This window comes from Rhodotorula toruloides (genome assembly GCF_000320785.1).
Source record: "Rhodotorula toruloides NP11 unplaced genomic scaffold Scaffold2, whole genome shotgun sequence".
NCBI classification, from domain to species: Eukaryota; Fungi; Basidiomycota; class Microbotryomycetes; order Sporidiobolales; family Sporidiobolaceae; genus Rhodotorula; species Rhodotorula toruloides.
The window spans coordinates 633,003-658,962 of NW_015622962.1; the positions used below are offsets into that span (position 1 = coordinate 633,003).

The 25,960-nt window shown below is 61.9% G+C and overlaps 11 protein-coding genes across 11 annotated transcripts; 7 read left to right on the top strand and 4 right to left on the bottom strand.

Annotated features, from left to right (window-relative positions):
• Positions 1-10: 10 nt before the first annotated feature.
• RHTO_02934 (eukaryotic translation initiation factor 3 subunit L) lies at positions 11-2,290 on the top strand (the record flags this gene model as incomplete). The annotated part of the gene is made up of 6 exons (XM_016416606.1): positions 11-104; positions 326-577; positions 682-859; positions 917-1,019; positions 1,079-1,179; positions 1,240-2,290. The coding sequence occupies 6 exons, from the start codon at positions 11-13 to the stop codon at positions 2,288-2,290; spliced, it is 1,779 nt and encodes a 592-aa protein (XP_016276325.1).
• A 358-nt stretch (positions 2,291-2,648) lies between these two features.
• On the top strand, positions 2,649-4,042 carry RHTO_02935 (uncharacterized protein; the record flags this gene model as incomplete). The annotated part of the gene is made up of 2 exons (XM_016416607.1): positions 2,649-2,769; positions 2,832-4,042. 2 exons carry the CDS (start codon positions 2,649-2,651, stop codon positions 4,040-4,042), a joined length of 1,332 nt encoding a protein of 443 aa, XP_016276326.1.
• A 214-nt stretch (positions 4,043-4,256) lies between these two features.
• Positions 4,257-5,639, top strand: RHTO_02936 (uncharacterized protein; the record flags this gene model as incomplete). Its single annotated transcript, XM_016416608.1, has 2 exons — positions 4,257-4,443; positions 4,501-5,639. 2 exons carry the CDS (start codon positions 4,257-4,259, stop codon positions 5,637-5,639), a joined length of 1,326 nt encoding a protein of 441 aa, XP_016276327.1.
• Positions 5,640-5,957: 318 nt separating this feature from the next.
• RHTO_02937 (uncharacterized protein) lies at positions 5,958-7,839 on the top strand (the record flags this gene model as incomplete). Its single annotated transcript, XM_016416609.1, has 2 exons — positions 5,958-6,057; positions 6,128-7,839. The coding sequence occupies 2 exons, from the start codon at positions 5,958-5,960 to the stop codon at positions 7,837-7,839; spliced, it is 1,812 nt and encodes a 603-aa protein (XP_016276328.1).
• A 65-nt stretch (positions 7,840-7,904) lies between these two features.
• Positions 7,905-9,156, bottom strand: RHTO_02938 (sphingosine hydroxylase; the record flags this gene model as incomplete). The annotated part of the gene is made up of 4 exons (XM_016416610.1): positions 7,905-8,079; positions 8,142-8,196; positions 8,260-8,585; positions 8,639-9,156. The coding sequence occupies 4 exons, from the start codon at positions 9,154-9,156 to the stop codon at positions 7,905-7,907; spliced, it is 1,074 nt and encodes a 357-aa protein (XP_016276329.1).
• Positions 9,157-9,781: 625 nt separating this feature from the next.
• RHTO_02939 (M-phase inducer tyrosine phosphatase) lies at positions 9,782-12,801 on the bottom strand (the record flags this gene model as incomplete). The annotated part of the gene is made up of 5 exons (XM_016416611.1): positions 9,782-10,351; positions 10,410-10,527; positions 10,592-10,845; positions 10,902-12,588; positions 12,650-12,801. The coding sequence occupies 5 exons, from the start codon at positions 12,799-12,801 to the stop codon at positions 9,782-9,784; spliced, it is 2,781 nt and encodes a 926-aa protein (XP_016276330.1).
• Positions 12,802-13,966: 1,165 nt separating this feature from the next.
• Positions 13,967-15,109, bottom strand: RHTO_02940 (uncharacterized protein; the record flags this gene model as incomplete). Its single annotated transcript, XM_016416612.1, has 5 exons — positions 13,967-14,072; positions 14,267-14,461; positions 14,528-14,593; positions 14,740-14,880; positions 14,991-15,109. The coding sequence occupies 5 exons, from the start codon at positions 15,107-15,109 to the stop codon at positions 13,967-13,969; spliced, it is 627 nt and encodes a 208-aa protein (XP_016276331.1).
• Positions 15,110-15,493: 384 nt separating this feature from the next.
• Positions 15,494-16,831, top strand: RHTO_02941 (protein of centromere protein Cenp-O family; the record flags this gene model as incomplete). Its single annotated transcript, XM_016416613.1, has 5 exons — positions 15,494-15,536; positions 15,593-15,973; positions 16,031-16,248; positions 16,312-16,639; positions 16,701-16,831. The coding sequence occupies 5 exons, from the start codon at positions 15,494-15,496 to the stop codon at positions 16,829-16,831; spliced, it is 1,101 nt and encodes a 366-aa protein (XP_016276332.1).
• A 305-nt stretch (positions 16,832-17,136) lies between these two features.
• On the top strand, positions 17,137-19,474 carry RHTO_02942 (Cation/H+ exchanger; the record flags this gene model as incomplete). The annotated part of the gene is made up of 10 exons (XM_016416614.1): positions 17,137-17,216; positions 17,300-17,415; positions 17,475-17,585; positions 17,642-17,936; positions 17,995-18,239; positions 18,297-18,410; positions 18,472-18,528; positions 18,586-18,736; positions 18,790-18,925; positions 18,986-19,474. 10 exons carry the CDS (start codon positions 17,137-17,139, stop codon positions 19,472-19,474), a joined length of 1,794 nt encoding a protein of 597 aa, XP_016276333.1.
• A 236-nt stretch (positions 19,475-19,710) lies between these two features.
• Positions 19,711-20,489, top strand: RHTO_02943 (ribonuclease III; the record flags this gene model as incomplete). Its single annotated transcript, XM_016416615.1, has 4 exons — positions 19,711-19,845; positions 19,902-20,018; positions 20,074-20,301; positions 20,376-20,489. The coding sequence occupies 4 exons, from the start codon at positions 19,711-19,713 to the stop codon at positions 20,487-20,489; spliced, it is 594 nt and encodes a 197-aa protein (XP_016276334.1).
• Positions 20,490-20,771: 282 nt separating this feature from the next.
• Positions 20,772-25,945, bottom strand: RHTO_02944 (ubiquitin carboxyl-terminal hydrolase 48; the record flags this gene model as incomplete). Its single annotated transcript, XM_016416616.1, has 24 exons — positions 20,772-21,269; positions 21,329-21,501; positions 21,555-21,637; positions 21,695-21,790; positions 21,848-22,037; positions 22,094-22,187; positions 22,249-22,386; positions 22,442-22,587; positions 22,649-22,759; positions 22,818-22,917; positions 22,976-23,464; positions 23,520-23,604; positions 23,665-23,803; positions 23,858-23,880; positions 23,944-24,090; positions 24,150-24,376; positions 24,435-24,504; positions 24,562-24,629; positions 24,688-24,783; positions 24,841-25,077; positions 25,138-25,209; positions 25,265-25,312; positions 25,360-25,448; positions 25,507-25,945. 24 exons carry the CDS (start codon positions 25,943-25,945, stop codon positions 20,772-20,774), a joined length of 3,858 nt encoding a protein of 1,285 aa, XP_016276335.1.
• Between the last annotated feature and the right edge of the window lie 15 nt (positions 25,946-25,960).

Consider the following 25,960-nt stretch of genomic DNA (forward strand, 5'->3'; position numbering starts at 1 on the left):
CCCGAACACGATGCAGCCGTACGAGATCGCAGTCGACGAGGGAGACTTTGAGGACTTTGGCATCCACGCCCAGCAGGAACCCCTCTACTCGGACGCAGGGAACGGTACGCCTCGCCTTCTCCCTCCTCATCCAAGCGCACCCTCAAACACACCCGCACGGGCACGCGGTGAGGTGGAAGTGCTCCGAGGGCTCATTGGGACTACTAGACACGCACTGGGCTGGGCGGTGCAGCGGGACTCGCGGAGGGACGGCGGCTGGACGCACTCTCACCGCCCCAGGCCTTTGTCGACTCGCTCACTCACAACTCACCTTGCACGCACGCAGAGCAAATCGCCCAGCAGCAGCGCATCGCCGAAGCAGCCGCCGCGCAAGCATCGGCACTCGAAGCGCTCGGCGCCGTCCCCGAACCCGTCAAGCGCTACTTGATCTCGCTCTGGACGCTCCTCAACGCACCGCAGCCCAACCTTGCCGAGATCCAGTCCGCGTACGAGGCCGGTTGGAACAGGCTCACCGACAAGTTCTACGCCAAGACCGAGTGGCCCGACGCAGAGATCATCGCTCCCCTCGTCAACCATGGTCAGTTCGGGGCAGCTCTCCCATGGCACTCCTCCGTGCAACCTCGCTCGCGGAGTGTCTTCCACAATAACTTCTCGTACTGACGATTACACTCGCGCACCCAGACGAAGTCTTCCTCGCCCTGTACCGCGAAAAGTCCTTCCGACACATCTTCGCCAACCTGAACCCGAACCTCGACGACCGCATCCAGTCGTACGACCAGTACTGCCAGCTCTTCAACCTCATCCTCAACGCGCCCGGTCCCTTGCCTGTCACGCTTCCCATTGACTGGCTTTACAACATGTGAGTGCGCGCGTCCGTTACGACGGGTGGCTGAAGCTGATGAGGAGTGTCGCGCAGCATCGACGAGTTTGTGTACCAGTACACGGCGTTTGCGCTGTGGCGCAGCAAGACTCAGGGTAAGACAGACGAGGAGAAGGCTATCCTCGCCGAGTCGGGCCAGGTGCGTCTTCGCTGCTCTAGGCTCGGAAGCAACGGACGCTGACGAAACGTGACGTGCAGGTCTGGTCGTGCTACTCGGTCTTGAACGTCCTGTACTCGCTCATCCAGAAGAGCAAGATCCAGGACCAGCTGGCGGCGGCCCAGAAGGGCGAGGATGTCGAGTGCGTTCTGCGAGTCTGTGCGCTCTCCGACACGTCATGCTGACGGACGATGGCGCACAGGGCGGCTGCGGGCGAATACGGCTCGATCCCGTTGTACCACAACCTCGGGTACTTTGCGATCCTCGGCCTCGTGCGCGTGCACGTCCTCCTCGGCGACTACACGCTCGCGCTCTCGATGCTCGACCACATCGACCTGAACAAGAAGGCGCTGTTCACGCGCGTCACCTCGGCCCACGTCGCCGTGTACTACTACGTCGGGTTCGCGTATCTCATGCTCGGGCGGTACCCGGACGCGATCCGCGCCTTCTCGCACATCCTCTTCTTCGTCCTCCGGTTGAAGCACTTCCAGCGCGGCTCGCAGTTTGACCAGATCAACAAGACGGCCGACCGGATGTACGCGCTCCTCGCCATCTGCCAGGCTCTGTGCCCGACCAAGGTCGACGAGGGGATCTCGACCGCGATGAAGGACAAGTTTGGCGAGCAGTACGGCAAGATGGTTCGTGGCGGAGCCGACGCGCTCCCCGCGTTCCAGGAACTCTTCACCCACGGCGCACCCCGGTTCATCTCGCCCAACCCGCCGCCGTACGAAGCCGAGTCGGACGAGGTCCTGTCGCAGTTCGCCTCGCTCCCCGACCCCTCGGCGCACCAGCTCTCGATCTTCGTCGCCGCCGTCGAGCCCCAACTCACCACCTCGACCTTGCGGTCGTTCCTCCGCCTGTACACGACCCTCGGCACCGACAAGCTTGCCAAGTTCCTCGAGCTCGAAGACGAGGAGAGCGTCCTCGAGATGCTCATGACGGCCAAGGGCGCGGCGAGGAAGACGACCTGGGTCAAGGGCTCGTTGCTCGAGGGCGAAGAGACGGGCGTGAGCGACATCAACTTTGGGATCGACGAGGGTCACCTCACCGTCGCCCAATCGACCACCTCCCGCCGCTACGGCGACTTCTTCTCACGCCACGCACTCAAGTTCTCGGACGTGTACGAGCAGCTCCGACACAAGCCCCTGCCTGTGCCCAAGCCTCGCGCGGCGCCGCAGTCGGGAGCGAAGGACGAGGGGAAGAAGGTTGGGTTTGCAGGTGTCGAGGGGCAGAGGAGGGAGATTAGGGCGTAGGATGGGCGACGTGGGATGGGGTCGTAAAACTGCTCGAGCTCCTGAGCAGGCTGTAATTCCTTTTTGCGAAGGACGTCGGTAGGTTTGGTTGGGTCTTGCTCTGGGCTTCGTTCGACTGTGGTGAGTTGGCGAGAGGGAGGATTGCAGGACGAGGAGGAGGTTGCTCTCATCACTTACGCTCACCGGTCCTCCTCCGTCGCTCTTCTGGCTCGCTGCGCTTGCTACACTCGACTTCGGCGTGCACTACTTGGCAGGTGCCCACCAGGTACGCCCTTCCCTCTCGTCTTCGCGCATCCTCATCTCACGAGAACGCACACGCCTCTTCCCGCAGAACGTCATCGTGGGCTTGACGGACACGATGGACAGTCCGACAGAGTCGTCTGCATCGCAAAGCGAGGTGGAGGAGGACCTGCCGCCCATCCTGCGATTGTCCGGCGGCCTGCTCAAGGAGATCGCACTTTCGCTCGAGTCGAGTCCAAGTGAGTGGCCTCATTCTGCCGCGAGCACACTCAGGCGTCAGCTGATCCGAGTCTTTCTGCAGCGTACACTCAGGACCTGCTCTCGTTGACGTTGTCCTGCTCGCAAATGGGAGTCGCTGCAGTTTCGGCCCTCTGGTTCGACCCGACTCGGCACATCTACCGTGGCAAGCACGACAAGGCAAGCAACAAGCGCAACTGGAATCGCTTTGAGACGGTCGTCGAGCGGTTAGCAAGGTACCCGTCGCTCGGGCAGCACGTCCGCGAACTCTACTTCCTCGGCGAGATCACATTCTGGAAGGCGCATTCACTCCAGTTCTGGCTGCCGGCGCACGACGCAACCATCGTGTCTCTCCTGGACGCCTGCCCGGCAATCGACACTGTTGCCGTCTCGCCTTGGTCCACCCGACAAGGCGGACGCAACCCCTTCGTGTGGCTTCACCACCTGCGCAAACGGGAGGACATCCACCAGCTTGTCATCAAGCGCATCCATCCCGGAGCGACCTTCTGCATCTCGACATTCCCACTCGCCTTCCCGCCCCTCACAGCCGTCGCTTTGCACGACTTCGTCTGGCCGGCTGCAAGGCTCCTGCAGATTCATCTGCCGAGCCTGACGACAGTACGAGTCTCGTTGGAGTCGTGCGACATCCCGAATCTAGAAAGTTGGCGCGACGTCGGCTTCGACTGCCCAAATCTCCAGCACCTGTCTCTCCACATCGCCCGTCTACCCTCCGCCCTCCCAACCGGCCTCCTCCCTGCATCTCTCCGATGCCTCGTTCTCCAGCCCAGCAGCCTCGACGCCACGAGTGCCAAGGTGAAGAGGGAGGCGTTTGAAGAGTGGGCGCGCAACTCGACGAACCTGGTCCTCTCCTTACCTAATCTCCCGAAGCTTGTCAACCTGCACATCGAGCAAGCCTGGCTGTCGATCAAAGCCTTCACCGCTTTCGCCCCGGGCGCTCCAAAGCTCGAGGAACTCAGTCTGCCGCACGCAGAATGGTACGACGACGACGTTTGGGCCGGCGACGGTGACGAAGCCTTCCTTGAGCTCGTCTCCGCTTTCCCCCTCCTCCAGCGCGTCAATCTCGGGGACGTTCCCTTGCGCCAGAAGGAACGAAGCCTTTCGCTGACGGAGGAATACTGTCATTTGAACCGGATTGACCTCGACTTCGAGGTCTGGTGGAACGAGGCGGCTGCAGTGTGGCTCTTGACATTTGTAGAGCAAGTTACGTTCACTGGGACCCCTTCTGAGCACGAAGAATGCTGTCAGGAGGTCTGAGGTCTGGGGTCGACCTCCCTTCTTCTCTGTCCGCTCGCTTGACCCTCGCTTCACCTCTCGCTTGGCTCGTCAAACCGCTTCCCAGACGAGTAGGGACTCTGAGCGCCCATAAAGCGGTCGCACGGGTGCGCCCAAGCTTTCCACTCGATCTTCAAGCTTTCATCAGCTCACGGAGAACAACTTGCGAAACAGGCTTCCCACCTCGCGCGGACAGATGCGCCACTCCTCAGACGGGCTCTTGGCGTCCACTTATAAGGACGACCAACCTGTCCCGCCGATTCTGCGCCTCCCGGACGAGTTCTTGGCGTCCACTCATGAGGACGACCAACCTGTCCCGCCGATTCTGCGCCTACCGGACGAGCTTCTGGACAAGATCGCTTTTCCCCTCCTCGCGACTCCCTGTGAGTCCTCTGCCCACCGTCGAGCCAGGGCGGGCCTGACGATTACTGTCTGCGCAGCCTACGCCGAGGACCTTATCTCCTTGACGCGAGTCTGTCGTCGACTGTCCGCAGCGGCGGTGCGCATCCTCTTCTGGGATCCGACTCTGCCCTTGTACCGTGGCAAACTCGAGGAGGAGGCCGACGAGCGGAACTGGGAGCGATTCGAGGCTCTCGTTCGGCGTCTCAAGGAGGAGCCGTCGCTTGGAGCTCACGCCCGCACCTTCCACCACCTAGGCCACGTCACCTACTTCAAGACGATGTCCCAGATGAAGTGGCTGCGTGAATGGGACAAACCCGTCATCGCGCTCCTCGAAGCATGCCCCAACATCACCGAAATTCAGATCGCAGCTTTTTTCGGGCGTGCCCAGGTCGGCGACAGATTCGGATGGCTCGACCGCCTGCACGACTGCCGGCGTTTGGAGGACATCAAGCTGCGGCAGGTGCAGGAAGGTACCGAGATATGGCTCATGGCCTTCCTGTGCACGGTGAAATTGCCGCCGACCGCGCGCCTCACGCTGCTGCATTTCGACATACCCTTTGCCGAGGTCTCCAGCTGGCGCACGATGGCCAACCTCTCCACGAAGCACCTCACGTTCGAACATTGCAACATCACCGGTACCAAGGGCTGGTCTACCCTCCGTCTCGCCGCGCCCAACCTCGAACACCTCCGCCTCCATCTCGGCACATTGCCCGACTCTCTCCCGCCTGGCCTCCTTCCTCCCACGCTGCGCACCCTCGACTTCGACGTCAGTTATGTTGTCAAGAGAAAAGCCGGCGACACGAGGGCGATGACATCCTGGCTCGAACACTCCTCGCCCTTGCTCCTTTCCCTCCCCTCCCTGCCTAACCTCGTGAGACTGCATCTCGCCTGTGCATGTCTCACGACGGATGCCGTCTTTGCCCTCCCCAACATTGCGCCGAGAATGGAGGAACTCCTCCTACCCGGGACCGTGTACCAAGACGACGAACTCATGTGCGACGAGGCCGACGAGGTCTTCCTTGACCTCGTCTCGTCCTTCCCCCGCCTCGCTCGTATCGATCTCGGCATGGTGCTGTTCCGCAGGGACGATCGAGACGAGCTTGCTCTGACCAAAGAGTACTGCATGCTCAACCGCATCGAGTTGGCGTACGAACGGGACGATCTCGAGGAATTATAGGAGCTGCCGACGGCACGGACTGGGAGTCGGAGTCGGAGTAGATCGCCTTGCCATGATATGCCGTTCGCACCCTCCCTCTTGTCCTCCTCCCGCTCACTCGCTTCCGCTCTCACCTGCTCAGATCGCTTTGCTGCTCGCTACTCGTGCCTAGGACGATTCGAACCTTCTTCTGCTCGCCGTGCTGCCTCTGCAGGTCCGTCTCCACCTCACACGCTCCTCTCCCGTCCTCATCAGCTCACAGCCCTCGCATCCGTCACGCAGACTTTCGAGCCCCGCCAGCCGTTGCACGAGCTTCAGTGTCGCCTTTGAGCAACGACCATGTCCGCGGCACCTTTCGCGAATGCCTCGGCGGCGTCGCGCATGTCAGAGGAGGCGGTCGACCTGATTTGCTCGTTCGCGCGCGATATGTACTGGCCAGGTGAGCTCGCGGTGCACAGGCAGAATCCCCAGTTGGGTCCGAACGGGAGCTCATCGGTCTCGCTCCACAGACTCGACCCGCACTCTTCGCGTCCTTATGCTGACCTCGCGCCAATTCGTCTCTTCAGCGATTCGTGCGCTCCTTTACGACCCGACCCGACGACTGCGCCATGGTTGGCACAGCTTTGTGGACCTCGCATTCAAGCTCTCCGACCAACCGCACCTCGGTACCCACGTCAAGCGTCTCGACAACCTTGCAGGACTACTCGCAAGCGTGTCCGCGTGGTACGACCACTGGATGCTACCCGAGCAAGAGTTCGTTGTGGCAATCTTCTTGCGACACTGTCCTACGGTGCGAAGCATTGGAATCCCCGCAGATCTGCCGTCGTCAAGGTGGGCCAAGGAGCTCAACCGCCTTCCGCGACTTCAGCAAGTCACGATTTCGCAATCGATCTCTGACGAAGAAGAGCACTTCTTTGAGGTGGCTGAGGTTCTCCACCGCGTCGTCGGGCTAGCGATCCCCAACCTTCGACTGGAAGACATCTCCTGGGACGATCAAGACCTGCTTCAACATCGTCAGCTTACCCTGCACATCGCAGATCTTACCATATTCGACTGCCATGTTGGTGGCAGTCGCTGGGAACTGCTTCCACTCTCATGCCCACAACTTCGCCGTTTCGAGTTCAGACCATGGGTTCCCCCGCATGGTCTGCCTCTCGCTCTCCTACCGGCAACTCTCGAGACTCTCGTCATCGGACCACCAGTCAAGATCGGCCTCGCTACCGTCATTGGCTCGCGCACAGACCGCGGGCGGTGGGCTTTGCCGCTGCATGCTCTGCCTTTCCTTCCGTCGTTGCGATACGCTGAGTTTTCGTATTCGTGGATCAAGCACGACGACCTTCGCGCACTCGCATCAAACTGTCCTGTACTCGAGGTTCTCCGTCTTACTAACGCGACTTGGCATCCTGACGAATGGAGGAATGGATGGATGTCGGATGCGCGACTTTCAGCGTTTCTCCCCCGGTTCTCTTCCCTTCGGCAAGTCAACCTCGGCTACATTCCCGACTCCACCGAGCTCTCGGACGACGCATGGCGGGGGATCCCGCGGACGCGACGCTACTGCCGCGAGAAGAACATCCACCTCGACTACGCCTACACCTCGGATTTGCCAGAAGTTGGGTCGACGGACCGCGCGCAGGACGACACGACTGCTTCGCCGAGTAGCGTGTGGACCGACGACTACGACTTCGGACCAGTCGACGACTTTGCTCGCCGCGATCCGCCTATCGAGTTCCCATGGGAACTCTTCGAGGACTGCGGTCTCTCTGACTACGACTACGGCTCGTCGTCTTCCATAAGCAGCTCAGACGAGGACGGCGACTGGATCCCGCCAGACTGGGGCTACCGCACCGTCGGACCCGCCGACTTCGCCGCCGCTCATCCGCCTTCTTCGCCGTCGTACCTCCCGCCGTCGCCTCGCGAGGAGCAGATCGTCTTCGAAGAAGTGCAGACGGTGGGCTGGGAGGCGGAGGAGTCGTCGGAGCACAAGGGAGAGGAGGAGCTGCAGATTGACTGGAGCGGGTCGAGTGACGGGGAGGATGCGGACAGGGCTTGGCGCGAGTTCGAGGGCGCTTTCGACGACCTGGATGCGCTGACGCAGCAGGCGCTATCGAGCAACGAGGAACTTCTCCCGAGTCACCGCCTCGACCCGAATGGACGGCTGCGAACGGCACATTACGGCGCTATGCAAAAAGCTGCGGAGGATGCTAAAGGCTATGGGTAAAACGATAAGGGTATGCCGAGCGAGAGACGAAGACCGAAAGTAGTGGTACAGGAACGACGGGCGGGCTACTCGGTCTTGTTGACCTTTTCCTTGATCGCCTTGCCGTTGAGCTGGCTTGTCGGTGTCGAAGCGAGCTCGTTCGGGCCGTTGACCTTGCTTTGAGGGACGTCGCCTCGCTGGATGCGCTTGGCGACCTTCTGGCCGTATTCTTCGCGCGACATGCGGGTGCCGAAGAAGATGCTGCGAAGCGAAACGAGGTGAGCGGGCTGAACGAGCGGTGCAAGCGAAGCGACGCGACGCACTCCCAGGAGATGAACCAGGGCTGCGAGTAGTTTTTCTTGAGACCTGCGACCTGGTCTGCGAGAGCGAGGACCCAAGTTAGCGAGGACTCAGTAACTTGGGGGAAGGAGCGAAACGCACGGTGGATGTCGTGGTAGTCAGCGTTGTTGCCGAAGAGGTGCTGGAGCGGGTCCCAGGGGAAGGCGAAGCCGCAGTGATCGTCGACCGTCTTGAGTGTCGAGACAACGAAGAAGAGAGTGGCTTGTCGGAGCGTCAGGCCAGACATCATGTGTGCAATGCCCGAGCCGCAGGTGTCGAGGACGAAGCCTTCGATGGGGTGGTTGTACAGCGCGCCGAAGGAGTAGGGGACATAGAGGCGGTGGTGCCAGGAGTGGATGGTGCGGTAGAGAAAGGTGATCTGGTGCGCTGTGCGGTGCATCATGTACTGCCAGCCGTCGAGGATGATGCTGTGAGACCAGAATTAGTGTAATTTCAGCTGGAAAGAGGCGACGGTACCCACGCAGCCCAGGCGAAGCGAAGCGCAGGAATCGCCCACCAGTAGACGAGCGACGTCAACTGCTCGCCGTACCGCGCCAGGACCTGCGCGCCCGTCTTCGGTCCCAGCACTGCCATGACACCGGTCGCAACCTTTACTCCCCAGCGATTGAGATCCGCCGAATGGTCGACCTCGACATCCGATTCGCTGAACCAAACGTACGCCGTGGCCATCTGGATGACATGCTGGACGACGACGGCCACGAGGACCTCCCGCACGCTGACTCGGTTCTTCCGCTTGATCTCCTCCGGCTCGTGGATCCTATGCCGCTCGAAGCAGTCCCAGTTGAGATTGTCGAGGAGGGTGAAGAAGAGGGAGAAGGCCCAGTAGGTGACGACTGGCGCGATGATCGAGAGCGTCTTGTCGGACAGGCCAGGCACGACCTCGTCTCGTGCGGCGAAGTAGACGGGGAGGTAGCTCGAGGGCAGAGGCGATGGGAAGTGCGGCGCGAAGGCCGCAAACGGTGCCGACGAGTTGAACATGCGGGCAGGTCGCGCCTTGCGATGTTGTGAGTCGGTTTGCGGTATCTGTCGCTCGCCCGCCGCGCTGAAGGGGGCGAAAGAGGCTGTTGATCGGTGAAAGTGGCGAGGAGGAGATGGGCGGTCGGTGCGGGTGTGCTGGCGCTTCGGAGGTTACGGAGGTTTTCGACGATGGATCAAGGAGGATTCTGGCGCTCTGTAAGCAGCGAAGTCTGAGTAAGAGCGAGTGGGAGCAGGTCGAGCGACTTGTCTTCGGCGAACACCTCGCGACCTCGCAAGAATCGGACATCTCGACAACTCGCTGGGCAGCTTGGGAGCGTGGCAAGTGAACGTGTGAATGCAATGGAGTATAGGGAAGCGAGAAGGAGGGAGAACGACGATGCGAGACGAAAGGAAGACTGACAAACAACGACGGGAGACGAAGGCGGAACGAAAGGAACGGCAAGAGAGGGAACAGCCTGAACGGAGGACACTGTATGCTGGAAGAGGAAGAGAGGGAAATATGCACATGCGTGTAAGATGCGGAATACGGTCACGGGAACGGGGAAGGCGAGGCGAGGCGATGAGCGAGAGCAGACAATTCGGCGAAAGTCTCTGTCGAGAGGCGATGGCGGAAGCTACCCCGCTGTCATTGGCCAAAGGTGAGGATGGATGCCGTCGCAGCGCGCTCGAGGCCCATCCTGCGCGAGTAGAGCATGGCTCCGCCCGTGCCGAGCTTGAGCGACGGCCTCGCGCCCATCTTACTCGAAGGCGGGCAAGGCGAGCCACCAGCTGGACCACCGGGACTCGAGCCGTTCGTGCCGAACGACGAGTCGCCCTCGTGGTCTTCCTCCGTGATCGAGAGGGTCGCGGTCGAGGCGGCGACTGAAGCGGCTGAAGCGCACGCCGTGCTCGACGAGGCCGCCTTCTTCGAGCCGTGAGGGAACTGGAAGCCGCTGGGCTCGAGCGACGAGCGCGACGAAGTGAAGGCCGAGGAAGAGAGGGGCCGGCGGGACCGGGCAAAGCCGCTCGTGGACGACATGGCGCCGGCGGCATCGGCGGCGCGAAGGAGGGTCGACGCGTGCTGCGCCTGGCCGAAAGTGAAGGAGGATGCGCGGTTGAACTGGCGCTTTTGGTCGCGGAACTTGTTGAGGTTGAGCGAGCGCTTGGCGTCGTGCTCCGGGTGGTCCATGACGACGTAGCCGCCGACGCAGCGTTGCTGTGGGCGCGAGCATGGGTCAAGTTGTTGTCGAAGTAGACTGAAGGCCGAGACTCACAGGGAACGCCTTGTAGTACGCCTCGTAGCCGCCTTGCAGGATGTACAGCTCGGGGTAGTGGATGTTCGGGTAGGCGGCGATGTTCTTGAGGCGATCCTGGTTGCGAAGGTGCTTGGCGCTGTCGATGGGATGGCCAGTCAGCGACAGGACTCAGAGGCTCGGAACAGCAGCCGCGAACGCACCTCGTCGGCGCACGCTTGGCGCTAAACTCGCAGTGGAAGACAAGCACCGTCTTGCCCTCCTTCGCAACGCACTCGCTCGTGCTGGGCTTGGGCGGGTTCGGCAAGTTGAGCAGTCGCGCTTCGACGTCCGCAAGTTCCGAAAGATTGATCGCGCCTTCGATGTGGCCTCCGTCGTACTCGTAGTCGAATCGGCAGTCGATGATGAGGAACTCTTTGATTTCGTCGCTGTACTTGCCGCTCTGCAGGTCGTTGAGCTGCGAGGACCCGAAGTCAGTCGATGTCCTCGATGAGGAAGAAGCGGCAGACGCACCGTCTCGGGCAAGATGCGCATGAGGCCGTCCTCCTTGACGCCGAAGCAAGGCAACACCTTCCCCTTGGCCTCTTGCTTGCGGAACCCAGCGATCGGGCTGCCCATCTCCGGACTCAGCGCAACCGACTTGCCAAGGTCGACACTCGCGCCCGCCCGGCGCCCAACCGTTCCAAAGTAGTCGCTGCCGTCCATCGTCGCGAGCGATGCGCGCGCACCGAGCATGCGAGGCGAGTCGTCCGGGACGTTCGGGTCGCGCGCCGAGAGCGGGCCGTTAGTGCTGCTCGAGCTGCTCGGGTTGGCAGTCTGGACAGCCTGCGGAACGCAGAGGAACGACGCCTCGGCAACCGAGTTGGACCGGCGCGAGGCGCGCAAGAGCGGCGCAGGCGCTGGCTTGCCGTCCTGCGCCTGCGTCGCATGCCGCTTGTTGTTGTTGAACGAGGCCGAGTTCTCGTTCGTGGTTGAAGGCGGCGGGCCGAGCGAGGCGAAGCTCGCGAGGGACGGTCGCGCGTTCAAGCCGATGGCGGAGCGCTGTCTCCGTGCGACACGCATGGGCAGCGACGCCGTACTCGCCGCCTTCTCGAACGCGCGGCGGCCGCCAACAGCGCCGAGCGACGCGCCTCCCGTCGGAGTGGGCGAAGCCGGCGTCGGCGAGTTCTCCTGCTCGAGGAACCGCTTGCGAGACTGCGGTATAGGCGAGAGGTTGTCGCCTGGAGAGAAGCCGAACATGTCGGCGAGGCGGTCGTCTGCGCCCGAGCGGTCTGCATCCGAGCTGGGCGGCGACGAGCCAGGTTCGACGCCGCCAAAGACGGGCTGCGCTGCACGCGACTCGGAAACTGAGCGAGGCTGGCTGGCGGGACGGAGCGCGATAGGCGACGAGAGCTTGCGTTCAGGCGACTCGCCGTCGACCTCCATCCGGAACGGCGACGACTCAAGCTCTTTCCGCAGCGTCGGCAAGCCCGGATCAGACTTGCGCTTCGCTGGTGCTGGAGGCGGTGGAGGTGCGAGACTGTTGGCGGGCGCAGTCTGGCGCTGCGACTTGCTCCACCCGCTGGGGAGGGCGTTGCGTGACCGCGAGCCGCCTGACAGTCGCCGCGGCGCCGGCATCGAGCCTTTGGCATCACTGAAGGCATCGACAGGAGCCGACTCGACGCCGTCGTCGCTCGCGCGGAACTCGAAGGCGGTCTTGGAGAACGGCGGGCGGAGTTTCTCCGACTGTGATGGCGGCACGGTCGCAAAGTGCGGGAGGGTGGGACGGCTGCTCGACCCAGACGACGAGGCATGCGGGTCGACGGTGACGGGGACGACGGCGGGGACCTGGAAGTAGTCAGGCGAGGTTGAGCGAGGGATGGAGAGCGGGAGGATGGGCGCGAACGAGGTCTGCGTCGGCGGTGCGGAGCGTCCGGGCTTGAACAGGCTCTTCAAGAAGGGATGATCTTCCGTCGAGGCGGCAGTGGAAGACGAAGGGACGGTGGGTTGCGAGTGTGGACGAGCGAAGAGGGGTGGGCGAGGAGCAGGGAGGCGGTTCTGCCTCGACGCGCTCGACGACGGCCCCGCTACCGGCTGTCGAGGAGCAGGAGCGGGTGAAATGTCCATCGCGTCGTTTGGCGATGAGGTCGGGCCATGGGAGCGCGGCCGAAGGTGTGCGGGGAGCGGCGAGGGGTGGGCCTGCTCGTCCGAGGTGATGGACCTGCTCGCACGACCCAGGTCAGCTCGTACGCTCGCCAGCCTGATCTACTGTCTCCACGCACATCGAGCTCGCAAAGGACGCATCAAACGAGGGAGAGATTTCGCCATCGTGGTACGCGAGCGTCGGGGACGAGGGCGCGACGAGGGGAGCGCCTTGGAACGCTGCGCCGGCCCTGTGCACGAGCGTGTCGGACCGTGGCGAGGACGAGAGCATCGCTGGTGGCACTCGCGGCCTGCGCTGTGCCGTGTCGAGCGAGCCGTCGAGGCGTTGAACGAGCGAAAAGGACGAGCCGGGGTGGGTGACGGCGGCGGCGGCAAGATGGGCGGGTTGTTCGTGCGTGGTGCTGGCTGTATCCGTGGGTCCCTTTGTGCGCTGTGCACGATCCCACTCGAGCCGTGTCGAGCGAAGAAAGGGAGCGAGTTGAGCGATTCACTTCGGGCACACGGACAAGACGGGCGGGTCGAGGTCGCGCACGCTGCCAGGGACAGAAAATGGTCCTCGTTTGACCGGAAGAGCTCAATCGCGCGGCGCTCTCTGCCGAAGCTGCTCGAGGCGAGTTGTTGTTGAGCGAAGTGTTCTCTCTGGCTGGCTGGCTTTCCTCGCTGAGCACCGGCGGGTCCGGGAATGCCGTCTGACGAGGGTCGGCTGCGTTGACGTCGTGCGTCCCAAGCCAAGCTGACGCGGGACTGGCGCGCACAGCTCCTTCACTCAACCTCGACGAGCAAGCACGCCTGGCATTGTCCTGCGAGACCAGGCGGGCGCGGACAAAGGCGCTCGAGGAGAATCAAGGGGTCGATCTGCGCCTGCGCCAACTTACGGCGCGTTGTTGGGTCAGCGAGAGGAGGAGCAACCCTCGTCTCGCCTTCCTTCGCAAGTCGAGGTCGCTGTTCTCGCTTGTTGGTGCAAAGAGCATCTCCTCGCTCGCTCGCCGGTGCGTGCCCAGGATTTGCGAGACCGACCTCTCTCCCGCGCGCCCGCGCGACGACGTTCTCCTCCTCGATCACAAATGTCCAAAAGACTCCATGTTGAACGACCCATCTCGCTCCGTCGGTCGCGGGTGCCCGCCCCCGGGTCCTGCCTTGTTCAGCGCAGGGTTTCACAAACGCGGGCAAATGCAATGATCCCCTCGAAGCCGCATGGAGGGATCAGCTCGCGCGAGCAGGAGCTGCGGCCAGACTCTCCGTCTGCGGGAGAATAGTTCCGGCTGTATAATAGGCTGGGGGATGCATTACGATGAGAAGCTGCTGGTGGTATGAATGGAACGAGAAGAACGGGGCGGGGATGATAAGCTAGGCGGATCGGAGCGAGCGAGCGGCAGTCGTGCGGCGCGGCGCAAGCTAGAGTCGAGAGTCGAAGTGTCGATGGGTGTGACTGTGACTTAGGCAAAGACGTACGCTCCACCTGCGACGCTGGCGAGTGCGGCGAAAGCCCATGCGGCAGGGTGGAACGGCGAGACCTTCGACGCGGGATTCGAGTTGCCCGTCCTGTTGCGTCGGCGAGGAGAGGAGAAGAAGAGTCAATTCGTGTGCAATTAAGCTTGCCGCGCTGATCTTTCAGCGGACCCGGGCGACGAGGGAGAGGCTCTCGCATACAAAGACGCGCGGAGCGGTCGAGGCGAGAATGAGAAGGTCCGCCCAGGTCGTGCACGACGACGACAAAGAGGAGGAGATGGACTCACGCAGCACCAGCCGCACCGCTCGTCGCGGACGAGGCAGCGCCTCCTACCGCGCCCGTCGCCGTCGAGAACGCACCCGCCGCGCCGTTCGTCGCAGTCGAGAAGGCGCCTGCTGCGCCACTGGTTGCCGTCTGGAAGGCGCCGCCGCCGAAGGAGGTGACGGTCGAGAGGGCGCCGCCGGCGCCGGACGTCACATACCTGCAAGCGGGAAGAAGGTCGGAACTTGCTTGCATGGAGAGCAGGGCTTCGAAGGAAGGAACGCACTCGTAGCCCGTCACTGCGCCGCTGGTCACCTCGGAGAACACGCTGCCTCCGCGGCTCGTGACGACGCTGAGAGAGGGAAAGAGCGGGAAAAATGAAGCGATCGCCCGAGGGGGCGAAAATGGTGGGTGCAGGCGGGAGGAAAGGAGAGAGTGCAAGAGGGTCTTGTCAGCGAGATCTGGGGGCAAGGAGCAGCGAAAGGAGTGGAGACGGACGTGTAAACGCTCGGGAAGACGCTCGTGATAGTCTGACCCAATCCGACCGCTCCGCTCGTAACGTCTCCGAAGACGGAGGTCGCTCCGGTCGCAACTTGTCCTCCGGCACTGGTGATGTCGCCGCCGAGCGAAGTGAGGAACCTGCGGAGAGGAGAGCGAACGGTCAAAAGGAGGTCGAGGAGGGGTCAGCTCGTCTTCGCAAGAACCTCGTCCCCGCTGCCCGAAGTCGACAGCAGGTATAGTGCACTCACGAAAGGATCTGGCGCTTCTCCTCGACGTGCTGCTCCTGCGGGGCGGGCTGAGGTGCGCCAAGGACGGGAGTGGCAGCGGCGGCGACGGCGAGGACAGCGGTGATGAGCGAGGTGCGCATGGTGCGAGCTTGGAGGGTGTCTGAGCGGTAGAACGAGTGCAAAGAGTCAACGAGCGAGTGTGAGAAGAGAGAGAGCAGGACGGGGACGCCGAGGGAAAGTCCGCACGGCGTGACGAAGACCGAGTTGGCAAGCGGGAGGCGGTGCTATTCACAGCATTACAACTCTAGAGTGTAATCAGATTGTAATCAGCCTGCACTGCCACGCTCGAACGCACAGTCGCAGAGACGAGGAGGAGGAGGAGGTGTGTCGCTGTCACCGCGCTCGACTTGCTTCGTTGCTGTTGCTGGACTGTCAGAACTGCTCTTCACGCTCGGTTGTCAACGTACTAGCTCGCACCACCCTTCCCATACACCGTCTCTCCGTCCTCGCTCCTTCCGTCAACAATGGCCGAAAGCGACGAGTCGCCCGAATCGCTGAGGGCAAGAGGTGCATAGTCCTCTCTCAGAATATACGAGACTCGTTCTGATACCCCGACCGCGCAGCCGACGAGGTCCGCCGCCGGATCACCTTCCTCCGCGCCTCCTCCTCCCTGCCTTCCTTCCCCTCGACCTCGTCCGCCTCTCACGACTCCATCTTCCGTCGTACCAGTACCCTCTCCTCCTCCCCTACAGCCACACAAGAGGCAACCGAACTCGCGCGAACGTACAGGCTGACGGGAAGGAGCTGTTTTGCGGTTGAACTTGCGAGGGGGAATAGGGCGAAGGAGGAGTTGGGCGAGATTGGGAGGGAGAGGAAGAAGAGGAGGGTCGAGCGGAAGGGGAAGGGGGGGGCTGAGGAGGAGGAGGAGGAGGAGGAGGAGGAGGAGGAGAAGGACGAATTCGTGAGGAGGGGAACGGCTGTGAGGTTGGAGACGTTCTACCAGGGTGAGCATGCTTCCTCCCGTCTGCCCTTTTCGCGCCGTGCTCACTGGCCCTGCACAGGCCGCTACTACGAACCATACTACATCGTCTTCGCTCGCCGCCTCCCCGACCTCGACAAACCAGCCGTCGACTCTGAACTTCCCATCTACATTGCGCATCACACGATACCGCACTGGATACCGCTTGACAACTTGTCGAGACGATACCTTGGTGCGCCGCTTGAAGAGGACGAGATGGAGGAGCGGAGAGCGGAAGTTGCTGGCGAGCCGGACCTGGAGGTGCGTTGCGCTGGCAGAATTCGCATCGATCTACCTGTCTCTGACTGACACGTCGAACTGCAGCTCTTCCTCACCCGCCTCAAGCCGTACTTGAATGCCTTCGTCTCCCGCCGCGAGCAACTCGTCTCCCTCCGATCCGCCTACAGCACCTCTGCCCACACTTCTCTGCACTTCCGCATCTTCGCATCCGAGCCGTGCGACCGCATAGTCATCGAATGGCACATCCCGAGCAGTTTGTCGTCGGAGGACGAGGTGGATGAGGGCAAGAAGCGGGTTGTCGCGCAGGTTGCGTGCCATGATCTGCGAGTTGAGAGGTTTGCAGAGAAGGCGGAGGGCGAGGAGGCGTCGCTGTTGGTGCGGTATTTCGAGCAGACGAGCGATGGTCGAGAAGGTGCGCTTCCGTTGAATTCCCGCCGTCTTCGCTCGCTCACCTCTGCCCTCGGTTCCTCCAGTTCGCCAGCTCGTCCTGCATACTCTCGCGGCGGCAGCACTGCAGCTCGCAGGCGCGAAGCGGACGATAGAAGCGGCTGTCCGAGGGTTGGTAGACGAGACGATGCGGCCTGGATGGGTCCCAGAAGGCTGAAACGATGCTGGCTGTTCCGCCCTCTGATTCCCCGTTGTCGAGAGAGCACGTACAGCGGGGGTACACTTAGCAGATCATTTCGAATCGGTCGTCGTCGTCGTTCTTCTTGGCGAGGAAGTCTTGTCTCCCTCGTGCGAGCTCTTCACGTCGCCCAACTCGCTCGCCTGGCTGCTTTCCAAGGCCCAGCTGCTACCGCTCGTATTTGACCACAACCGCGCCATCCAACGCATGCGCGCCCCTTGCTCCACCCTCATCTCCGCCTCGCTCGCCGCCAACGAATAACACCAGCTCGACCGCGTGCGCGAATGAGTACGAACAGCGGGCTCATCCATGAGGACGCCCACGAGCTCCTCCAGCCGTTTGTGCGCACAGAGATCACTCACCTGTGCGTTGAGCGACCTCTTCCTTCTGTCGCCCTTTCAGGTCGGGCAACGAGCTGACCCGCCGAACGTTCTCTCGTTTGCGCAGGTCGCTGGCACTATGCGTCCTCGGGTTCTACCTCGTCACCATCGGCCAGTTCTCCTACATCCTCAAGTCAAGGCTGTTCATGTCGAGCGCCCTCATCTCGCTCTGCGTAGGAATAGGTGCGCACTCCGCTTGAGATTGCCGTTGCTGCTCTTGCTGACCTCGGATCCGTACACAGCCGTCGGTCCCATTGGCCTAGATTGGGTCTCGCCGTGGCAGTGGGTCAACTTTGACGAGGAGGCGAGGTACAACTTGACTTTCCAGCTCACCCGGCTGGTCATCGGCATCCGTGCGTACCGTTCCTTTACCTGCACAGGAGATGCGGCTGATGGCGGCTTGCTGCAGAGGTCATGTTCGCCGGCATCGACCTCCCAGGCGCCTACCTCCGCCGCGAAGCGTGGTCGCTCTTCATGCTCCTACTCCCGATCATGACCATCGCCTGGTTCATCTCCGCCGGCTTCATACTCCTGCTCTTCAAGGGCCTCACCTTCCTCGAGGCGCTCGCCATCTCGGCTTGCATCACCCCGACCGACCCTATCCTCGCCAACACGATCGTCAAGGGTCGGTATGCTGAGAAGCATGTCCCGAAGGCGGTCAAGGACATCATCTCTGCCGAGAGTGGCGCGAATGACGGACTAGGGTGAGGTTTCTGCACATCCGCAACTCCAGCTTTTGCTAACTTCGCTTCCGCCGCGCAGGTACCCCTTCCTGTTCCTCGCCATCTTCCTCATGCAGCGCACCTCGCACGGCCGCTCAATCAACGAGTCCCTGCAGCACTGGATCGTCACGACCTGGATCTACCAGATCCTCATGAGCTGCGTCATCGGCGCTTTGATCGGCTACATCGCGCGAAAGACGCTCAAGTTCGCTCACACGCGCCAGCTCATCGACCACGAGTCCTTCTTGGCGTATGGGGTCGGACTGGCGCTGTTTACGCTTGGAGGTGCGCAGAGCCGGGCAACTTCTCCTCGCAGTCGCTGACTCCGTCTCGGCCGGGCAGTCGTCGGCGTACTCGGCAGCGACGACGTTCTCGCCTGCTTCATCGCCGGCAACAGTCTCACGTGGCGAGACTTCTACCGCATCGAGGCGAGCGAGGAGGACACCTTCCAAGACGGTCTGTTCACGCTCCCTTTCCTCCTTTCTCCCGGCGCATTCTGACCGTCCAAGGACTGCAGTGATCGACAGTCTGCTGGACACGGCCATCTTCATCTACGTCGGCGCCGTCATGCCGTGTTCGTTTGCTCCTGCTTTCCCCTTGAAACTCCTCCTGACCCATCTCCCTCACGCAGGGTCCGAGTTCACGTCGGAGTTCATCTCGCCGTGGCGTTTGGTGGTCTTCGCTATCTGCATCCTCATCTTCCGCCGGCTCCCAGCCATGTTGGCCCTCTACCGCTTCATCCCCGCCCTCGACGGATTCTCGGAAGGACTCTTCGCCGGCTGGTGCGTTCCCCTCTCTTGGCCGTTCAAATCATCGCTGATGGGCTGGCGCACAGGTTCGGCCCGATCGGCGTCTCTGCCATCTACTACGCTATCCTCGCGCGCGAGAACTTGCCGGAGGATCGCGTCGCCGTGAGGGAGAGCGTCTTCCCTATCGTTATCTTCATGGCCATGTCGTCGACTATCGTGCACGTGAGTCGCCCCCCCTGAACCTCCAAGCAGCGGGCTGAGCTAATGATTCGCTTCACGCAGGGCATCACCATCCCTGCTACCAAGGCCGCCCCGCTCGCCATTAAGCGCACGAAGTCGACCATGAGCTACGCCAGTCGTCGGAACAACCTCTTCAGCCGCTGGTTCCGCGGCAGCGACAACGGCTCGACCTCGAACGTGCCGGACGTCCCGACTCCTGCGAACGTCGGTACGCCTGCTGCTGGTACTCCAGCTGCCGGCAGTCGCGCGGTCAGTCGGCGAACCAGCTTTGATGATTCGCAGCACACGATTCGGGAGGGTGCCGTTGCGAACGGGGGCATGCCTGCGCCGATTACGGTTGGGAAGACGGAAGGAGGGGAGTTTGCGGCGTCGAGGGAGGAGGCGCAGAAGGACGCTGAGAAGCACATGGCAAGGACTGCAGGTGCGGAGGCCGGCTCGGACGGCGATGTCGGGCAGCAGGAGATGAGGGAGGCGCACCCAGCGCACGGGAACGGGCACAAGGTCGAATTTGCCTTGCCTTGGGGAGCGTAGCGGACAGTTCGGAGGGCTCGTCAACGTCGTAGACATGCGTTCCTGCTTGCATCCGTGAGATATATATCTGCGCGAAGCCTTTGTGTCGAGGAGGCCACTTGCGAAGGTCAAGCCCGCTCTCTTTTGCCCCTCTTCGCCTCGTCTTTCGCTTGACGTTCTTTCTGCTCACTGCGACAAGCGCACGCATCCTCGCAGCTCGCCTATCGCTCCTCCGTCGCCACCCACGCCCTCACACGATGTCCACTCTCTCCTCCTCGCCGTCGACTACCGCCACCCTCGCGGCGCAAGCTGTCGCCTTCTCGGCGTCAGTCCCGAGGTACCGTGGTCTCCTCACCAACGCGGAAGGGAAGCTGGAGGAGCTAAGGCAGAGGGTGCGTCGCAACTGTCGCTTCTCCGCCTCTTCGCTGACTTCAGGCATCCTGCGCAGGCCCCCTCGCTCGCTTTCGACTCGAAGGACGCCAAGGAGCTCGCTGTCACCGCTATCACGCACAGCAGTCTCTCGCCGACTCGCAACAACACGGAACTTGCGAGAGTTCGCGAGGCGGTCCGTCCAGTCTCGAAATGTCGAGATGAACAGACTGACGACTCGCTCGACGCAGTGCTCAAAGGCGGTTGCGACCAAGGCACTTTTCCTCTCGCCTGGACTGCACACCGGCCTCCAGTACAACCGCGCGATAGCGATTAACTTCTCCTCCAAGGTTCTCGCGCCTATTGCAAGGAAGATCAAGCTCGAGGAGGTCATCCGCACGGCGCCGAACAACCCGTTCATGTCGGACGACATGCTCGCGAAAGCGTTGTTGGCGTTGCTCGGGGCGCTTGAACTTGCAGTGCGTTCCTTCCCTCTCTTCGCTCTCTGCGCTCTCTTCGTGCGCAAACCCGTTTGCTCAACCGTCGTCGACAGAGCGGCAGCGAAGCGCTCCTCCAGGCCCTCAAGGACCTCGAGATTGTCAAGCTGCCGAAGCCGCTTGAGGAAGGGCTGGACGACTCGCAGCTCGACGACAAAGCTCCGACGTGAAAGTCCCGCCTCCTTTGCTCGTCTCCTTTCTTGCTTGTAGCTTCTTCCTGAATGTCGTGTCGCCTCCAGTGCTCCCTATCTACATCTTGAGCAGAGGACTCGCCGGAACGATAAAGACCCGGGAGAGGGAAGCAGTAGCGCGAATCTCGCCGCCTTGCGGCTACCCTCAAGGAAACGATCGGACGAGTACTGCAATGCGGTGTATGCGAAAGATGCGGTGCGAAGAAGGTACACAACAGAACGTAAACAGGAAAACCGAAGCGACGCCACCTCACATACCCTTCAACCCTTGAGATCTGAGTCGCACATCTCGCAGCTCGACAGTGCCGCGTTGTTGAGGAAAGTACACGACGGACAGGGGATGGTGTCATCCATGTCGATGTCCTCGAGATCGCCGTTCGTCGCAACTGGCGTTGACGATGCCGCCTTCTTCGACCGCTTCTCGCGCCCGTTCGACGCGACTTCGCCTCCTTCCGCCCCCTCGCTCGACCCGTCGGCCCCGCTGCGCGAGCCATCGTCGTCGCCGCCGTCCTCCTCCTCGAAGCCGAAAAGGCCCGTGCCGGTGAAGCCTTCTTCGCGAGCGCGCTTGCCCTTGCGCTTCGACGGCTTGTCCTCGAAGGCGCTTGGGTCGTAGTCGCCGTCCATGCCGACGGCGTACACCTCGATCGTATCGCCGTTGAGGATGCCCAACTCCTCGACAGTCGCCGAAGCGTCGCCGAGCTCCTGCGCCTTGAAGAAGAGGCGCTGGGTGACGATCGGGTACTTGAGCTCGATTTCGATCTGCGACAGGTCACAATGAGCACTCGCGAGCATCTAGAAGCTCACGCAGCAGCACGTACTCTGTGCTTCAGGTCCTTGACCTGGTCGTCCTTCCCCATGTTGATCACCTTGAGCGGCTTGCTCCAGTGCGGGTTGTTCGACTTGTTCTTGATGCGCGTCGACGCACGTTGACCGTACTGCCTGACGGAGCCTGTTGGCGCAGGACGTTCGGCTTCGGGCGATCCTTCAGGCTCTGCGGTGGTTCGTCAGTACCGCCGTTAGAAAAGCGGGCAAAGCGTAGCGCACCAATCTTGCGATCGTTGTTCTCGTCGAAATCGCTCGCTGACAAGGAGCGAACCTTGAGCTCGCCGACCTCGAAGTTCCGCTTCCTGCGAACGAAAGCAGATCAGCTCGACTGCAGTCGTCGAGCCATGCAGTGGACGCACTCTTCGGAGAGACACTCTTCGCAGACCGGAGGATTCGAGGACGGATGCTGAAGGCCTGCCTCTTGCCAGATTGTGATGGCGGGGTCGGCGGCGTAGCTGGACGAGGCGGACGCGTCAACGCAGTCTTGCGAGAGGAAACAGCAGAATACGTACTACTTCGCAAGGAAACGCCACTCCTGCTCCGTAGCAATGTCGATCTTGCGCGGATTCTCGACTTCCGCGTCGAGGTCGAGGCAGAGATCGCCGTGCTTGCAGAGGAAGTGCGAGTTGTCGAGGTTTCCTGGCTGACTTGCTGCCGTGGGCGTCTTGGACTTCTGCCACTTTACGAGCTTGTTGATGTACGCTGCAGCCGTCCGTCAGCTTTCGCCCAGGTCAGATCATGGGAGAAGGGCAGCGTACTTCGAGGAACGACGAAATGCGCCGTGTCGTCCGAGCTAATCGCCAACCTCGTGCCGGTGAGGCGAATCTGATCCCCGAACGACTTGATGTGTTTCTGCCCGGCGAGAATGACGGTCAGCGGAGCAGACACGCACATCGAGACGGACGCAACAAACTTTGACGAGACTGGCGCGCGCCCGCGCCTCGTGGTCATCTTGCTCGACCTGCTCATGCTGACCCTCGCAGATATCGCACGACTTCGGGTTAACGACCGGCTCGAAGCCTGCGAACAGCTTGCGGAGGAATTTGATCGTCTGCAAGAAGCGATTGTCAATGCAGCACGCCGCGCCGGTGCTGGTCATGACGCACCTCCTTGCCGATATCCTTGCGCTTCGACGTATCCGGTTGCCGCCCGCCATGTTCGCACAGGACGTCGTCGATGAAGGGCTTGTCGTTCGGGGACGGGTCGACGATCGTGCCGGCGACGTGCATCTTCGGCTTGTTCTTCATCCAGTCTGCACTCGGGAGCAACGTCAGAGGGTATATCAGCGAGCGAGAGGTTGATGTCCGACCAACCCCTGTACCATTCGCGCGAGATCCAAGCCGTCTTGTTCTGCTCCAGGTCGGCGTTCTCGTTCTTCCTCATCTCGTCCACGTCCTTCAGATGCTGCTTCGCATAGACAACATCTACACGCCGTTCGAGGTCAGTACGAGTGTTTGGCTGCGACCATCGCTGAGCGCTCACCTGCGGCAATCGCGCCAACGCATTCGCGGCAGAAGCTGCTGGGCGTCCGGAGTTCGGGGCTGATCGTCACGCCGATATCGCGCAGGGCCATAATCGCATACTTCAGGCGACGACATCGGTCAGGGGCATGCTGGGAGCGACGACGCTGCCCTACGCACCTGAGAGACGCGCTTCATCTGATCCGCCTTCTGCGGCTTGGCGAGTCCGTGCTCGCAGACGACAGCGTCGTTGCAGAGAAGCTTGATCGGCTCGGCGGGAGAGGCGCGTGCCGCAAGTTTGGAAGGGTGCGGCAAGTCATCGTCGTCGCCCTTCTCGGTTTTCGACTCGTCCGACTCGACGTATTTGCCGTTCGTAGAGGCGGCAGGAGGCGTCGGAAGCGGATCTTGAGGCGCAGACGTGGAGGACTGGACGGCGGACTTGTCGACATCCGGCATGTCGGCGTCCTCCATCTTCTGCTTCCCTAGCCCCTCCTCGTCCTCCGGCAGCATCATCGGAGACGCGTCCTTCCGCTCCTCCTCCTCAACGACCATGACATCCTCACCCTTATCCTCCCCATCGACAGCCTTCCCTTTTCCTTTGCCAGGCTTCTTAATGCCTTCTTCGACCCACCGCCTGAGCTCGTGCTTGTCGACGAGGAACGCCTCCTCCTGCGAGGACCGCGTAGGTCAGCAACGGTCGACTTGGAAGAGGAGGGCTGCTCACATCGTCCTCGACAACGTCCCAGATGCGGTAGATGGAGCGCTTGACGTCCCGCATCTTCTCGAACGACTGCTCGACCTCCTTCGATCTGCGGTGACGAGAGAGTTAGCTCGAGCCTGCACTCTTGTTGAACGAGGGGTCAAGGTACCTGTCGAGCCACTTCTCGACCTCGTCGTGGTACGCCTTGTCGAGCTTCTCGACCGTGAACTGCGCGAGAGGAGGTGGGGCAGGTTCGGCGGTAGCAGGAGGGTCGGAAGCGTCGCGCCGACGCGTGTAGACGAGCATGTCTGCGGGCGAGGACAATCAGCTCTGTTTGGCGAGGAGCCCAAGACGGGACGCACAAGCATCCTTCGACTTTGGGAGGCTGCGAAGGAACGCTTGAGGTCAGCGTTCGTTTCGGTCGCTCAAGAGAAAGCTCGAAACGCACATATTGCCGCGCTCGTCGCGAGTGAAGCCCTTGGACGGCCGTTTCTTCGACGAGACGGGCGCTTCGTCCTCATCGTATGTGGTTGGGCTGTTGAGGTCGTCTATCGGGGACACGGCTTCGTCGTCAAAGAGGAACCACTTGCTCTGGCTGCGCTCAGTTTGAGCGTCAATGACTTTCTTCCCCGGAGAAGGCCGAATGGAACGCACCTCTCGTCGTAGACCTGCGCAACGTAATGCCCGTGATGCGCGCTCACGCCCTTGTGCATCAAGACGCCCTTGAGGTCGTACCACACCTCGCGCTTATTGCCGTGCGCATCGCGAGGGAGGTACTGGCCCATGTCGATCTGCAGTGGGTAGGTCATGGCGTGCTGCGACTTGCTCCGCTCGCCCGTCTCCATGTCCCAGACGAAGCGGAGGAGCGAGACGTGCAGGACCTGTGTGCGGCGATGGCGTCAGTACGAAACGGCGCGACGAGGAGGATCTCGGACGTACGGGGGGCAGCTCGGCCAACTCGGTGTAGCGCAGCGCGTCTCGCTTCTTGCCGCAGTTCTCGCAGAAGTACCTGAGCGGGCGGGAGCGTCAGCGACCAACCTGCTCAAGCGGTGACGGCCGGACGCACTGGTTGTCTCCTTCGAGCTTTTCTGACGCGAGCGAGGCGCTGATGCGATCCTCGAGCTTGCAGTTCTTCTGCTCGCCGAAGTGTGTAAGCTTCCGTCGAGACTGAACGAGGGTGACGAGCACGTACTGTGAGGTTGACCTCGAGCTCGAAGAACGTCGAGGGATGCGCCGACTTGTTCTTGCAGCTCAAACACTGCGTACCGTACGTGATCCTGCCGCCGAACTGCGTGACGGGAGGTCAGCAACCGTGTACGACGAGCGGAAAGGGAGGCAAACGCACCTGCTCATCAACGAGTTGACCGATCTTCGTGCTGCCGCCCTCAGCCTGCACCCTCTTCGCCTGCTTCTGAAATTGCATGTCGAGGAGGTTCAGGAACAGCTTGGAGAATTCTTGTGCGTCCTGCTGTTCCGTCTTCTTGATCTTGAGCGATTCGACGAGCGGCTCGGGGTCGTAGACGGCTTGCTTGGACGTCTGGAGGAACGTGAAGAGGACCTGGAGCTGGAAGACGGGCGAGCTCTGCGGGAGACTTACGGTGAACGGGTGGCACGAGAAGAAGAGGAAGACGGGGAGACTCACCTCGACAGTACCAGTCGTTGGCGGAAGGACCGAGTAGACGCCTTCGCGGAACTTGGTATCGCGGAACCAGACCTGAGCGAGCGGAGTGAGCGGACGGGCAATGATCGAAGGGGGAGCGGGGACGGACCTGGAGGAACGAGTTGGCGTAGCACGTTGCGCCGAGGTTCTGCACGTCCTGCAAGTCAGTCACGAGCACATCTTGATGGTGAGGACGGAACGCACCTTCAGGCCGACAGGAATCTCGGGGTCGCGGTCGTTCGAAGGATCCGCCGACAGTCCTGCTGCCTTGCGAAAGTCCTTGAGCGCCTTGTCTGCTCGGACCCGGCCGTCAGCGCTCCTGCACGACCATCATGAAGCGCTGAACCGCACCAGAGTTCTCCCACTTGTCCTGCCCGAGCCAGTTGAGGCAGCGCGGGTTGTTACCGCAGTTCTCTGCCGAGCAAGGCTTCTCCTTGACCTCTCCCGCGGTCGCCTTGGCCTTCCCCTTCCCTTTCCTGTCCCCTCCACGCGTCTTCTTGCCCTCGTCGTCCGTCCCATCGAGCACAATCACCTCGGGACTCTCCTTGACCTCCTCTTTCTTCGCGCGTTCCTGCTCGGCCTCCTCAGTCCAGCGGGGCGGACACGCCTTGTGCAGCTGCTTGACCGGCTTCTGACTGTCCCTGGGCCCTGCCAGGCCATACGCGCGCGCGAGAAGGTCGCTCGAGAGGCGGTCGGGTCGGAGGGAGGCGGCGGACTTGGTCTCGTCGAACGCGGCGAGGAGGTCGGCGTGGATGGTGGTGACCGCGCCAGCCTTCTTCTTGGGAGGCATGAGCGCGCCTTTGTC